This window comes from Musca domestica, unplaced genomic scaffold (assembly GCF_030504385.1).
Source record: "Musca domestica strain aabys unplaced genomic scaffold, Musca_domestica.polishedcontigs.V.1.1 13, whole genome shotgun sequence".
Classification (NCBI taxonomy): domain Eukaryota; kingdom Metazoa; phylum Arthropoda; class Insecta; order Diptera; family Muscidae; genus Musca; species Musca domestica.
Window position 1 is genome coordinate 10,608,755 of NW_026712172.1, and position 15,335 is coordinate 10,624,089.

The 15,335-nt window shown below is 34.2% G+C and overlaps 1 protein-coding gene across 1 annotated transcript; it reads left to right on the plus strand.

The window, feature by feature from the left end:
* The first annotated feature begins 266 nt into the window (after positions 1-266).
* LOC131800881 (uncharacterized) lies at positions 267-6,673 on the plus strand. The gene is made up of 5 exons (XM_059118735.1): positions 267-1,157; positions 1,215-1,881; positions 2,132-2,714; positions 3,879-5,064; positions 6,617-6,673. The coding sequence occupies exons 1-5, from the start codon at positions 267-269 to the stop codon at positions 6,671-6,673; spliced, it is 3,384 nt and encodes a 1,127-aa protein (XP_058974718.1).
* Positions 6,674-15,335: the final 8,662 nt, after the last annotated feature.

Sequence of the window (15,335 nt, forward strand, 5' to 3'; positions counted from 1 at the left end):
ATATAATAGTTCTGTTTTGCTTGTATTGTTAGGTAAAAATAAAAGGCTGGTATATATTCGTATTGAATTTTTATTTTCTGTTTAGTATTAAACAGTTGCGCAGAAAGAAAACATATACGAATTTTAAACAGTGTCTAGTGTGTCATTTTGAAACAGTGTTGTGTGTAATTTTAAAACAGTTTTGTGTGCCTTACATACTTTAATAGAGTTAAAATACATTATTACAAAGCGCTAAGTATACTATTTGTATAGTTATTTTTATAAATATGCCTAGATTACGTAAACAATCATCTTTGCAACGCCAAAGGCTATCGACAAATCGTGTAAATGAATACCGCGAACGCAATCCATCTGACAGGCTTAGAAATGCCATATCTATAGCAACAAGGAGGCAAGATGTCAATTTCCGGGAAGAAGAACGGGAAAGAGATCGAGTTTCTCGCCAATTGAGGAGACATAACTCATTTAACCGAAGAGTTGAACAAATACGCGACGCTGCCCAGCATTCTCTTCACCGACAAGACGAAACATATCGGCAATTAGAGCGGGAAAGAGATGCATTGAATCACCAAGTGCGTAGACAAGATGAATCTTATAGGCAAATAGAGCGGGAAAGGGATGTATTAAATCACCAAGTGCGTAGACAAGATGAATCTTATAGGCAATTAGAGCGTGAAACAGATACATTAAATCACCAAGTGCGTAGACAAGATGAATCTTATAGGCAAATAGAGCGGGAAAGGGATGCATTAAATCACCAAGAGCGTAGACAAGATGAATCTTATAGGCAAGTAGAGCGTGAAGCAGATACATTAAATCATCAGGTGCGTAGACGAGATGAATCTTATAGGCAAATAGAGCGGGAAAGGGATACATTAAATCACCAAGTGCGTAGGCAAGATGAAACTTACAGACAAATAGAGCGGGAAACAGATGCCATTAACCATCAAGCTCGTCGTCAGGACGAAACATACAGATTGTCTGAGCAACAGAGGAATACCGCACAACGCTCTGTTCGTCGGGAAGATGTTTCTCAAAGGCAAGTTGAACGCGATAGAGATGCAATAAGCCACCGAGTGCATCGCCAGGATGAAGTTTATAGACAGTTAGAGCGAGAGAGGGATGCGTTAAATCACCAAGTTCGCCGTCAGGACGAAGTATCTAGATAATTCGAACGAGAAAGAGATTCTCTAAACCACCAAGTTCGTCGGCAGAACGAAGAGTATAGAGAAATAGAGCGAGAGAGAGACGCATTAAGCCACCATGCTCGTAGGCAAGATGAAGCTTACAGACAATTAGAGCGGGAGAGAAATGCCATAAGTCAGCAAATTCGGCGGCAGGATGAAGTTTATAGAGAATTAGAGCGTGAAAGAGACACTATAAACCATGAAGTTCGTCGACAGGATGAAACGTACAGACGACTTGAGCAAGACAGGGATACTTTTCGTCGTTCCCAACGTAGACGTAATGAGAACTACAGACAAATAGAACGTGAAATGGACTCACAACGTCGCAATGTGCAAAGACGCGATATAACATATCGCACAATCGAACAAGTTCGTAACACTCAACAACGTCGCGAAGCGCGACAAATTGCTAGTCTTGAATCTCAAGAGCAGAATAGGATTAGAAATTGTCGTGTGCTAATCCATCGGATGAATCCTTACAATCGTGAGGTAGAAAATAACCGTCAGTCCGAGAGAAATGCTGTCATTAGACAGAACCTTTCCCCAGAATCCCGCAGGGAAATGTTACAAGCAGACTCCATAAGACATAGGTCACGACAATTGCGCGAGTTCTACGAATTAATCAGAAAGGGTCCAACGGAAATTTGTATTTGCTGTGGAGGGCTATGGTTCATTTCTCAAGTGAAAAACATAAGTAAAATCACATTCTTGCAGAAATATCCACATTTAACTGAGATTTTCTTCCTTGCTTCAAATTTTCCATCTGAAAATAATATATACAAATTTTGCAATACATGCTATAAAATCGCTCAGGGGGGGAAAATACCTTCAATTTGTCTTTCTAAAGGATTACATTTTCCAGAAATACCAACTGACCTTCGTGGTTTAACACAATTAGAAGAGCGTTTCGTTTCACCAAGAATCGTTGAGAATCGTTTCCCTAGGATACAATCGCCAATGTGCTGTGAGAGGTGCTGTTGTTAACGTACCAATTCAGTTAGATACAACTGTAAACGTACTTCCGCGAGCAGTCAATCAAACTGAAGTTGTGCAAGTTCACCTTAAACGTAGATTGCAATACGAACATAGTTTCATGACAGAAACCATAAGACCAGCAAAGATTTTCGAAGCCGCAAGATATCTAGTAAATACAGAACTCTACAGAAAGCACAACATAGTTCTTTCTAATGAGTGGCTAAATAGCATGAATTGTACAGAAGAATGTCCTTTTGTTTCTAATGTGGAAGATTTAGAGTTGGTATCCCGATTAAGTAATACTAATTTCATACAGGATGATGTTGAAGAAGTAAATCCACAAGAAACATTATTAGACAATAATCCTGTCGAAAATGTACCATTGCAGAGAATTTCCATTGCTCCTGGTGAGGGACAACGACCATTAGACATGCTTTTGGATGAGGACTCTGAGGAACTGTCCTATCCTACAATATACTGCGGTTTAAAAAGAAATTGCAATGCTACAATTGGTAAAATTATTAAGTCCGAGTTTCGACGTTATGATAGACGGTGTGCACGCGTTGACAAAGTATTATACTGCTGTAAAAAATTAGAATTTTCCCGCATTAAAAATAGTATTTCCACATGTTTGAGAAAAAAAGTTGGAAATAGACAATTTACTGCCGCTGATATCTTAGATGATCAACTTGTCCAAAACCTTGTGCAACATGACGACGGCTATCACATATTGAAAGGCGTACGATCTTCACCAGCTCATTGGGAAGGCGAAAAGAGAAAGGTTATGGCAATGATCAGGCAGTTTGGACTTCCGACATTTTTTATAACTTTATCCGCAGCTGAATCTCAATGGCCGGAATTAATTGTGATATTAGTAAAAATTTTGGAAGGAAAAGATATCACTGAAGAAGAGGCTATGTCTTACTCAACCCAGAAAAAGTATGATCTTATCCGAACAGATCCAATTACATGCTCTAGGTATTTTTATCAGAGGATAAGGCACTTACTTAAATATTTCAGGTCCAATGACGGAATATTTAAGGAACATTATGTTATTAAACATAACTGGAGAATAGAGTTTCAGCAACGAGGATCTCCTCATCTACATGGAATATTCTGGTTAAACAACGCGCCTCAATTAAATATTACTGACGATGCTACTTTCCCACCGGTGGCCGACTTCATTGACCGATTCATTTCTACCGATTTTTCTTCCACCGACATTCAAAATATTATAAACGTGCAACGCCACAACCACACCAGGACTTGTCAACGTGAGATTAGAGGTCAAAAATTTTGCCGCTTTCACATTCCTTATCCACCAATGCCTGAAACACAAATATTGCTTCCACTTTCGGAAGATATCGATTTAGATGAACTAAAATTACATAAAGAAAACTTCGCTAAGATAAGTACTTTGCTTAACGCAAATTTATCAAATGATGAACTAGAAGGTCTTCATACGTTCGAACAATTTTTATCTCACAGATGTATTAACTTAAACAGAACGGCATATTTTATGGCTTTAAGGTCATCCATTAGAAAACCACAAGTTTTCTTAAAAAGAACATTTAGGGATAGAACAATAAATGCATTCAATTCAGATATTTTAGCAATGCAAAATTCTAATATGGACATTCAGTTTGTCTTAGATGCATATGCTTGTGTGTCATACATCGTTAATTATATTAACAAATCGAACCGGGGTGTTTCAAGACTGATGCAAGAAGCTATGGCTGAAGTTAGGGATGGCAATTATTCAGTAAAAGACAGGCTGCAGCATATTGGAAATAAGTTCATTAGCGCATCTGAAGTATCAGCTCAAGAGGCATCGTATAATATATTAGGCATGAATTTATCACAATGTAGTAGTGCGGAAGTATTTATCAATACGTTTGCTCCAGAGAAACGTGTTCGTATGATAAAATCGAAGCAAGAACTACAAAATCTTGAAAGAGATTCAACTAATATATTTAAGGCAAACATACTTGATCATTATATCCAACGACCCGATATATTTGAAAATATGTGTTTGGCATACTTCGGTGCATACTACAGCTTTTCCCGGCAATTAAAAAAATCTCGTCATCAAGAAGAGGAGGATGATTTCTTTGAGAACGATGATACCAATTTGGATCAAGTCGGTGCTCCCATACGACTAAAAAATAATTCAGGATACGTCTACAAACGTAAAGCGCCCGCAATAATAAGATTTCCTTCTTTCAAACTTGAAACAAATAAGGAGGACTACATCCGATCATTGGTTATGCTATATTTGCCGTGGAGAAATGAAGTCGATGACTTATTACAAAATGACAATGAAAATACTTGTCTCACCCACAAAAGCACCATTGAAGAAAATCGATTACAATTTGAGTTATATAAGGAAGGAGAACTTGATGAAATATTGTTACAAGTCCAAGATGAAAATAACGCCGTAATCAATGATTCTGCTGATAACATGTTAGTGTCTCGCATGCTTGATGACGAGTTTCGTGCACTAGCAATCCCCGAAATTGATAATAATATCAATATTTTGGAAGTTGATAACAATAATGACTCGGATACTAACGACAACATCAGATTTATAAAGTTACCTCCATTGGTTAGTGAAAAAGATCTTCTTACAGACATAAGGTCCCTAAATGCTAAACAACGTGCTTACTTGCATCATGCTTTGCATAACGTTGTGAACAAAAAAACATTCTATGAATACATCGGTGGTGGTGCTGGTGTCGGCAAAAGCCGTTTAATTAGAGCAATTTACCAATCTGTCACTCATAGACTTAATTCTATTCCTGGAAGTAATCCAGAAATGCCTAAAGTTCTACTAACAGCACCGACTGGGAAAGCTGCATTTGGTATTGGGGGATCAACTCTACATGCTCTGTTCTCCCTGCCGGTAAACCAATATTCGGGAGAACTTCGGCCACTTGGTAGCGACATGGTTAACTCAATAATGTCAAAATTAATTAATGTAAATTTAATAATTATTGACGAAATATCGATGGTAGGATCCAGAATGCTAGGTCACTTGGATGCTCGATTGAAACAAATATTTAAGAGCACTAATCCATTCGGTGGCATTTCAATTATTGCGTTTGGTGATTTCAAACAACTTCCACCCGTTGGCGATAGATGGATTTTTAGTGAGAATACTTATAATCCTTACGGACTAATTGTTGGATCTAGGTTGTGGAATCTTTTCCAATTTTATGAGTTGACCGAAATAATGCGTCAAAGGGAAGATTTGAGGTTCGCGCAAGCGCTTAGTAGAATGTCTAATGGGGAAATGACGACTGAAGATGTGGATATCTTTAAGGCAAGAGTCATTCGTGACGTGAACGATGTTCCAATGGGAACCATTCATTTGTTTCTATCTAATGAGGAGGTTGAAAACTACAACATTTTAAAATTAAACCAAATAGCTTCGGAAGCTTTCTGTTCAAAAGCACAAGACGTAATAAAATGCAATACTTTGAATCCTGATCAAAGAATAAATATTCTAAATAATGTTACAAAATTTAAGACATCCGAGACACAAGGTCTTTGTTTCAGTTACAATTGAAAAAAATCGCAAAGTACTTGATTACAATAAATATTAACACCGCCGATGGTTTAGTAAATGGCGCAACAGGAGTTTTAATGAGTATTGATTTCGAACGTGATTCATCAAATCCAAAGACAGTTTGGTTAAAGTTTTCAGATGAAAATGTTGGAAGGGAAGCACGACGAAAAAAGCCACACTGTACAGAACCATCCTGGACTCCAATTGAAAAGTGTACCAGATCATTTCAGTTCAAACGAAATGAACAAATTTCAATAGAACGTCGCCAATTTCCTTTGGTCGTGGCGGAAGCTATCACCGTTCACAAAAGTCAAGGTGCCACTTACGCAAATGTTGCGGTGCACACTCGTAGCCGAATGACCAGAGCAGCTCTTTATGTTGCATGCAGTCGTGCAACAAATGCGTCTGGGTTGTTCATATTTGGTTCCTTCAACCCTCCCAAACCTTTTCAAAACTCAGATCCAGTAAAAATAGAATTGGAAAATTTAAATAACAACAAAAAATTAGAACTAAATTTTGATTTTATGAAATTGGAAGAGAAAGACATTAAAATATTTTTCCAAAACATTCAAAGTTTCCGCGCCCATAAAGAAGATATCAATACAGACTACAATCTCATTAATTCCAACTTCCTTTGTTTTGTTGAAACATGGACTCTTCCAGGAGAATCCTGCAGCATAATGGAGTTCTCTGAAGTAAGCAGAATTGACAGTGTAAAAAGTGCCCAAGAAAATACGAGGAATAAAAGTGGAATAATAATATTCAGCCGGTCTAATATTGTAAATGACGTAAGAATTATGTTGAAAAAAGATTATAGTCAGGGTTCTCAGACTCTTCAAATCATTGCTCTAAAATATAGAGATATAATATTAATGGTTTTATACAGAAACCCTTCTTTTCCGGAAACGACCTTTCGACAATTGCTATTCGAGTCTCTGAATGAAATCGATTGGCAACACGACCAAAAAATAATAATTATTGGTGACTTCAATATATGCAGGCGAAGCACACAGAGCATAACAGATACACTATTATGTACGAAAGGAATTCTTTCCCTTTTAGACAGAAATGTGCACACAACAAAGCATGAAACACAAATAGATTGGGCTTTCTCTAATATACCACATGATGATATTATTTGTAAGACTTATCCAACTGCACATAGCCATCATGACGGTATAGTAATCGCGATGTAAGGAAAGTTCTAAAAGCGACGAATAAAAATATAGATTAATAATAAAGAAATACTCAATTTTTATTTTCCTAAAATAAATCAAAATTTCGTATATACTTTTATGCATGATCATAAAAATGTATTTCTTCGAAATAGAAAATACGTATTGAGTAACAAACTTATATTACATTCGGTTTATGTTAATTTGTACATTTTATTTAAAATAAAATGCTATACAACAATTAACATATTCTACTCCTCCTAGGAATAAGCCTTGGCGTGGCGGTGGAGCTAAGTACTTTCATAATTGAGAGGAAACTAATTATTCCATTTGGTTTAATATCCTTCTTGGTGGAGGGTATTAAAAGTTCGGCCCGGCCGAACTTAAAGCTGTTTTTACTTGTTCCTCTTTAAATATCTGCAATCAAAACGATGCTAAAAACCCCGAAATATCAATATTTAAGGAGTTATGAGCGTTTTAAAGTATGCTATAAAGAAACTGCAATCAAAACGATGCTAAAAACCCCGAAATGTCAATATTTAAGGAGTTATGAGCATTTTAAAATACCCTATTTTTCCTCTTTAAATATCTGCAATCAAAACGATGCTAAAAACCCCGAAATGTCAATATTTAAGGAGTTATGAGCGTTTTAAAGTATGCTATAAAGAAACTGCAATCAAAACGATGCTAAAAACCCCGAAATGTCAATATTTAAGGAGTTATGAGCGTTTTAAAGTATGCTATAAAGAAACTGCAATCAAAACGATGCTAAAAACCCCGAAATGTCAATATTTAAGGAGTTATGAGCGTTTTAAAGTAGGCTATAAAGAAACTGCAATCAAAACGATGCTAAAAACCCCGCATTTTAAAATACCCCATTTTTTCTCTTTAAATATCTGCAATCAAAAAGATGCTAAAAACCCCGAAATGTCAATATTTAAGGAGTTATGAACGTTTTAAAGTCGGCTGTAAAGAAACTGCAATCAAAACTATGCTAAAAACCCCTTAAATGTCAATATTTAAGGAGTTATGAGCATTTTAAAATACCCTATTTTTCCTTTTTAAATATCTGCAATCAAAACGATGCTAAGAACCCAGAAATGTCAATATTTAAGGAGTTATGAGCATTTTAAAATACCCTATTTTTCCTCTATAAATATCTGCAATCAAAACTATGCTAAAAACCCCGAAATGTCAATATTTAAGGAGTTATGAGCATTTTAAAATACCCCATTTTTCCTCTTTAAATATCTGCAATCAAAACTATGCTAAAAACCCCGAAATGCCAATATTTAAGGAGTTATGAGCATTTTAAAATACCCTATTTTTCCTTTTTAAATATCTGCAATCAAAACGATGCTAAGAACCCCGAAATGTCAATATTTAAGGAGTTATGAGCATTTTAAAGTATGCTATAAAGAAACTGCAATCAAACGATGCTAAAAGCCCCGAAATGTCAATATTTAAGGAGTTATGAGCATTTTAAAATACCCTATTTTTCCTCTTTAAATATCTGCAATCAAAACGATGCTAAAAACCCCGAAATGTCAATATTTAAGGAGTTATGAGCGTTTTAAAGTAGGCTATAAAGAAACTGCAATCAAAACGATGCTAAAAACCCCGAAATGTCAATATTTAAGGAGTTATGAGCATTTTAAAATACCCTATTTTTCCTCTTTAAATATCTGCAATCAAAACTATGCTAAAAACCCCGAAATGTCAATATTTAAGGAGTTATGAGCGTTTTAAAGTAGGCTATAAAGAAACTGCAATCAAAACGATGCTAAAAACCCCGAAATGTCAATATTTAAGGAGTTATGAGCATTTTAAAATACCCTATTTTTCCTCTTTAAATATCTGCAATTAAAACGATGCTAAAAACCCCGAAATGTCAATATTTAAGGAGTTATGAGCATTTTAAAGTATGCTATAAAGAAACTGCAATCAAAACGATGCCAAAAACCCCGAAATGTCAATATTTAAGGAGTTATGAGCATTTTAAAATACCCTATTTTTCCTCTTTAAATATCTGCAATCAAAACGATGCTAAAATCCCCGAAATGTCAATATTTAAGGAGTTATGAGCGTTTTAAAGTATGCTATAAAGAAACTGCAATCAAAACGATGCTAAAAGCCCCGAAATGTCAATATTTAAAGAGTTATGAGCATTTTAAAATACCCTGTTTTTCCTCTTTAAATATCTGCAATCAAAACGATGCTAAAAACCCCGAAATGTCAATATTTAAGGAGTTATGAGCGTTTTAAAGTATGCTATAAAGAAACTGCAATCAAAACGATGCCAAAAACCCCGAAATGTCAATATTTAAGGAGTTATGAGCATTTTAAAATACCCTATTTTTCCTCTTTAAATATCTGCAATCAAAACGATGCTAAAAACCCCGAAATGTCAATATTTAAGGAGTTATGAGCGTTTTAAAGTATGCTATAAAGAAACTGCAATCAAAACGATGCTAAAAGCCCCGAAATGTCAATATTTAAAGAGTTATGAGCATTTTAAAATACCCTGTTTTTCCTCTTTAAATATCTGCAATCAAAACGATGCTAAAAACCTCGAAATGTCAATATTTAAGGAGTTATGAGCATTTTAAAATACCCTATTTTTCCTCTTTAAATATCTGCAATCAAAACGATGCTAAAAACCTCGAAATGTCAATATTTAAGGAGTTATGAGCATTTTAAAATACCCTATGTTTCCTCTTTAAATATCTGCAATCAAAACGATGCTAAAAACCCCGAAATGTCAATATTTAAGGAGTTATGAGCGTTTTAAAGTATGCTATAAAGAAACTGCAATCAAAACGATGCTAAAAACCCCGAAATGTCAATATTTAAAGAGTTATGAGCATTTTAAAATACCCTGTTTTTCCTCTTTAAATATCTGCAATCAAAACGATGCTAAAAACCCCGAAATGTCAATATTTAAGGAGTTATGAGCGTTTTAAAGTAGGCTATAAAGAAACTGCAATCAAAACGATGCTAAAAACCCCGAAATGTCAATATTTAAGGAGTTATGAGCATTTTAAAATACCCTATTTTTCCTCTTTAAATATCTGCAATCAAAACTATGCTAAAAACCCCGAAATGTCAATATTTAAGGAGTTATGAGCGTTTTAAAGTAGGCTATAAAGAAACTGCAATCAAAACGATGCTAAAAACCCCGAAATGTCAATATTTAAGGAGTTATGAGCATTTTAAAATACCCTATTTTTCCTCTTTAAATATCTGCAATCAAAACTATGCTAAAAACCCCGAAATGTCAATATTTAAGGAGTTATGAGCGTTTTAAAGTAGGCTATAAAGGAACTGCAATCAAAACGATGCTAAAAACCCCGAAATGTCAATATTTAAGGAGTTATGAGCATTTTAAAATACCCTATGTTTCCTCTTTAAATATCTGCAATCAAAACGATGCTAAAATCCCCGAAATGTCAATATTTAAGGAGTTATGAGCGTTTTAAAGTATGCTATAAAGAAACTGCAATCAAAACGATGCTAAAAACCCCGAAATGTCAATATTTAAGGAGTTATGAGCGTTTTAAAGTATGCTATAAAGAAACTGCAATCAAAACGATGCTAAAAATCCCGAAATGTCAATATTTAAGGAGTTATGAGCGTTTTAAAGTAGGTTATAAAGAAACTGCAATCAAAACGATGCTAAAAACCCCGAAATGTCAATATTTAAAGAGTTATGAGCATTTTAAAATACCCTATTTTTCCTCTTTAAATATCTGCAATTAAAACGATGCTAAAAACCCCGAAATGCCAATATTTAAGGAGTTATGAGCATTTTAAAATACCATATTTTTCCTCTTTAAATATCTGCAATCAAAACGATGCTAAAAACCCCGAAATGTCAATATTTAAGGAGTTATGAGCATTTTAAAATACGTATTTTTACTCTTTAAATATCTGCAATCAAAACGATGCTAAAAACCCCGAAATGTCAATATTTAAGGAGTTATGAGCGTTTTAAAGTATGCTATAAAGAAACTGCAATCAAAACGATGCTAAAAACCCCGAAATGTCAATATTTAAGGAGTTATGAGCATTTTAAAATACCCTATTTTTCCTTTTTAAATATCTGCAATCAAAACGATGCTAAGAACCCCGAAATGTCAATATTTAAGGAGTTATGAGCATTTTAAAATACCCTATTTTTCCTCTTTAAATATCTGCAATCAAAACTATGCTAAAAACCCCGAAATGTCAATATTTAAGGAGTTATGAGCATTTTAAAATACCCTATTTTTCCTCTTTAAATATCTGCAATCAAAACTTTGCTAAAAACCCCGAAATGTCAATATTTAAGGAGTTATGAGCGTTTTAAAGTATGCTATAAAGAAACTGCAATCAAAACGATGCTAAAAGCCCCGAAATGTCAATATTTAAGGAGTTATGAGCATTTTAAAATACCCTATTTTTCCCCATTTAAATATCTGCAATCAAAACGATGCTAAAAACCCCGAAATGTCAATATTTAAGGAGTTATGAGCGTTTTGAAGTATGCTATAAAGAAACTGCAATCAAAACGATGCTAAAAGCCCCGAAATGTCAATATTTAAGGAGTTATGAGCATTTTAAAATACCCTATTTTTCCTCTTTAAATATCTGCCATCAAAACGATGCTAAAAACCCCGAAATGGCAATATTTAAGGAGTTATGAGTTTTAAAGTATGCTATAAAGAAACTGCAATCAAAATGATGCTTAAAACCCCGAAATGTCATTATTTAAGGAGTTATGAGCATTATAAAATACCCTATTTTTCCTCTTAAAATATCTGCAATCAAAACTATGCTAAACACCCCGAAATGTCAATATTTAAGGAGTTATGAGCGTTTTAAAGTAGGCTATAAAGAAACTGCAATCAAAACGATGCTAAAAACCCCGAAATGTCAATATTTAAGGAGTTATGAGCATTTTAATATACCCTATTTTTCCTCTTTAAATACCTGCAATCAAAATGATGCTAAAAACCCCGAAATGTCAATATTTAAGGAGTTATCAGCGTTTTAAAGTAGGCCATAAAGAAACTGCAATCAAAACGATGCTAAAAACCCCGAATTGTCAATATTTAAAGAGTTATGAGCATTTTAAAATACCCTATTTTTCCTCTTTAAATATCTGCAATCAAAACGATGCTAAAAACCCCGAAATGTCAATATTTAAGGAGTTATGAGCATTTTAAAATGCCCTATTTTTGCTCTTTAAATATCTGCAATCAAAACGATGCTAAAAACCCCGAAACGTCAATATTTAAGGAGTTACCAGCGTTTTGAAGTAGGCTATAAGAAACTGCAATCAAAACGATGCTAAAAACCCCGAATTGTCAATATTTAAAGAGTTATGAGCATTTTAAAATACCCTATTTTTCCTCTTTAAATATCTGCAATCAAAACGATGCTAAAAACCCCGAAATGTCAATATTTAAGGAGTTATGAGCGTTTTAAAGTAGGCTATAAATAAACTGCAATCAAAACGATGCTAAAAACCGCGAAATGTCAATATCTAAGGAGTTATGAGCGTTTTAAAGTAGGCTATAAAGAAACTGCAATCAAAACGATGCCAAAAACACAGAAATGTCAATATTTAAGGAGTTATGAGCATTTTAAAATACCCTATTTTTCCTCTTTAAATATCTGCAATCAAAACGATGCTAAAAACCTCGAAATGTCAATATTTGAGGAGTTATGAGCATTTTAAAATACTCTATTTCCCTCTTTAAATATCTGCAATCAAAACGATGCTAAAAACCCCGAAATGTCAATATTTAAGGAGTTATGAGCATTTTAAAATACCCTATTTTTCCTCTTTAAATATCTGCAATCAAAACGATGCTAAAAACCTCGAAATGTCAATATTTAAGGAGTTATGAGCATTTTAAAATACCCTATTTTTCCTCTTTAAATATCTGCAATCAAAACGATGCTAAAAACCTCGAAATGTCAATATTTGAGGAGTTATGAGCATTTTAAAATACTCTATTTCCCTCTTTAAATATCTGCAATCAAAACGATGCTAAAAACCCCGAAATGTCAATATTTAAGGAGTTATGAGCATTTTAAAATACCCTATTTTTCCTCTTTAAATATCTGCAATCAAAACGATGCTAAAAACCTCGAAATGTCAATATTTAAGGAGTTATGAGCATTTTAAAATACCCTATTTTTCCTCTTTAAATATCTGCAATCAAAACGATGCTAAAAACCCCGAAATGTCAATATTTAAGGAGTTATGAGCGTTTTAAAGTAGGTTGTAAAGAAACTGCAATCAAAACGATGCTAAAAACCCCGAAATGTCAATATTTAAGGAGTTATGAGCATTTTAAAATACCCTATTTATACCCTACAACACTATGTGTTGGGGGTATTTAAGTTTGATTGGGCCAAAAATTATGTAACACCTCGAAATATTGATTTCCCACATAGGAAAGTATATATGGATCTTCCTATCTCGCCGAGTTGAGTCGATCTAGCTATGTATGTCCGTCCGTCCGTCTGTCCGTCTGTCCATGTTAATTTGTAATCACTCTACAGGTCGCAATTATGGCCCGATCTTCACGAAATTTAGAATGGAGGTGGGCCTAGGGTCAGAATAGAACCCTATTTCTTTTGGAGATGATCGCATAATATTTATGGGTCGAAATGGACCAAAAACTGAAAAAAATATCGGATTTTGTAGCAGCTATACAGGTCGCAATTATAGACCAATCGACGCGGAATTTCGCATGTAGCTAGAGTTTAGGGCGGGGAAGAAGTCTACCAATTTGGGTGGTCATCGGATAATATTTAGCGGGTAAAATAGACCATACCTTTTGTGTTGAAAAAATTCAAAAATTTTTCATTAAACCGTGAATATTTTAAATCCCGGCGAAATCACAAAGCCATCACAAGGTTAATTCTGATATTTACATTGATGTTATTATCCAACAAGTCGGATATATAGCAAAATATGTGCGATATATATGTCTATCAAAGAAGATATGCTTGAAAGATCTCTTATATGTCGAGAACGGCTGAACTGATTTCGACAGTTATCATTAATTCTGAATGGCCTCTTGGCAGGAAAGAAAAAACGTCTAAAAAAATCGCATAAAAATATCTCTCTAAAGATAAAAATATTGATTTTGTAATATTTTCTCATATTTTTTCAATTTTGTCATATTTTCATTTTGAATTAAACATTTGGTAATATTTCTACAGCTAACAAAACTAAGTAGTTAGGATATCAGGATATCATATACAGATGACATTAATGGCCTGATCCTTACGAAATTTTGCATTGGTATAAGATGAGCGTCAGAATAGAAGCCTACTCTTTTTGGGGATGATCGCCATATATTTAGGGGTTGAACTGGATCACAAAACTGCAAAATTGTTAGCAGGTAGTAACTATCGCCCGATCCTCACGCACATTTGAATGGGGGTTACCGGACATTGCAAAAGCCAAGCGGTTTTGGATGGCCATCCAAAAATATTCAATGTGTGAAATAGTTTGCCAACTTTTGTAGACAAAATACGAAAATATCCATTCCAGTGACTTTTTGGAAAATTCACAAATACAGAAAAGACGCACTTCTGACTATTTCGTTAACGCTGATTTCGTTGAAAAATATAGTCAAATGTCTCTATCTCATATAGATGCGTTTCAGTCAAAAACCAATAATAAATGTTTGCCACTTCTGAAAGATTATAGGTCTTTGAGAAATAATGTTTCCAGATCTAGGAAGACCATTTACGTGCAACATCTACCAATAAATTGGAAATAAGCAAATTAGTTTAAGTTGCTATTATTCGAAAATTATAGAACGAAACCTGATGGTTTTCTTTATTATTTGGCACAATATCTTGTGGAATTCTTTCGAGTATCTCGCCTATATAAACTGTATCATTTATTATAGTGTTGTAGGTTATTCAACGGTCGGCCCCGCTCGACTGTAGCCTTTGCTTACTTGTTTTCCTCTTTAAATATCTGCAATCAAAACGATGCTAAAAACGTCGAAATGTCAATATTTAAGGAGTTATGAGCGTTTTAAAGTAGGCTATAAAGAAACTGCAATCAAAACGATGCTAAAAACCCCGAAATGTCAATATTTAAGGAGTTATGAGCGTTTTAAAGTAGGCTATAAAGAAACTGCAATCAAAACGGTCCTAAAAACCCCGAAATGTCAATATTTAAGGAGTTATGAGCGTTTTAAAATACCCTATTTTTCCTCTTTAAATATCTGCAATCAAAACGATGCTAAAAACCCCGTAATGTCAATATTTAAGGAGTTATGAGCGTTTTAAAGTAGGCTATAAAGAAACTGCAATCAAAACGATCCTAAAAACCCCGAAATGTCAATATTTAAGGAGTTATGAGCGTTTTAAAATACCCTATTTTTCCTCTTTAAATATCTGCAATCAAAATGA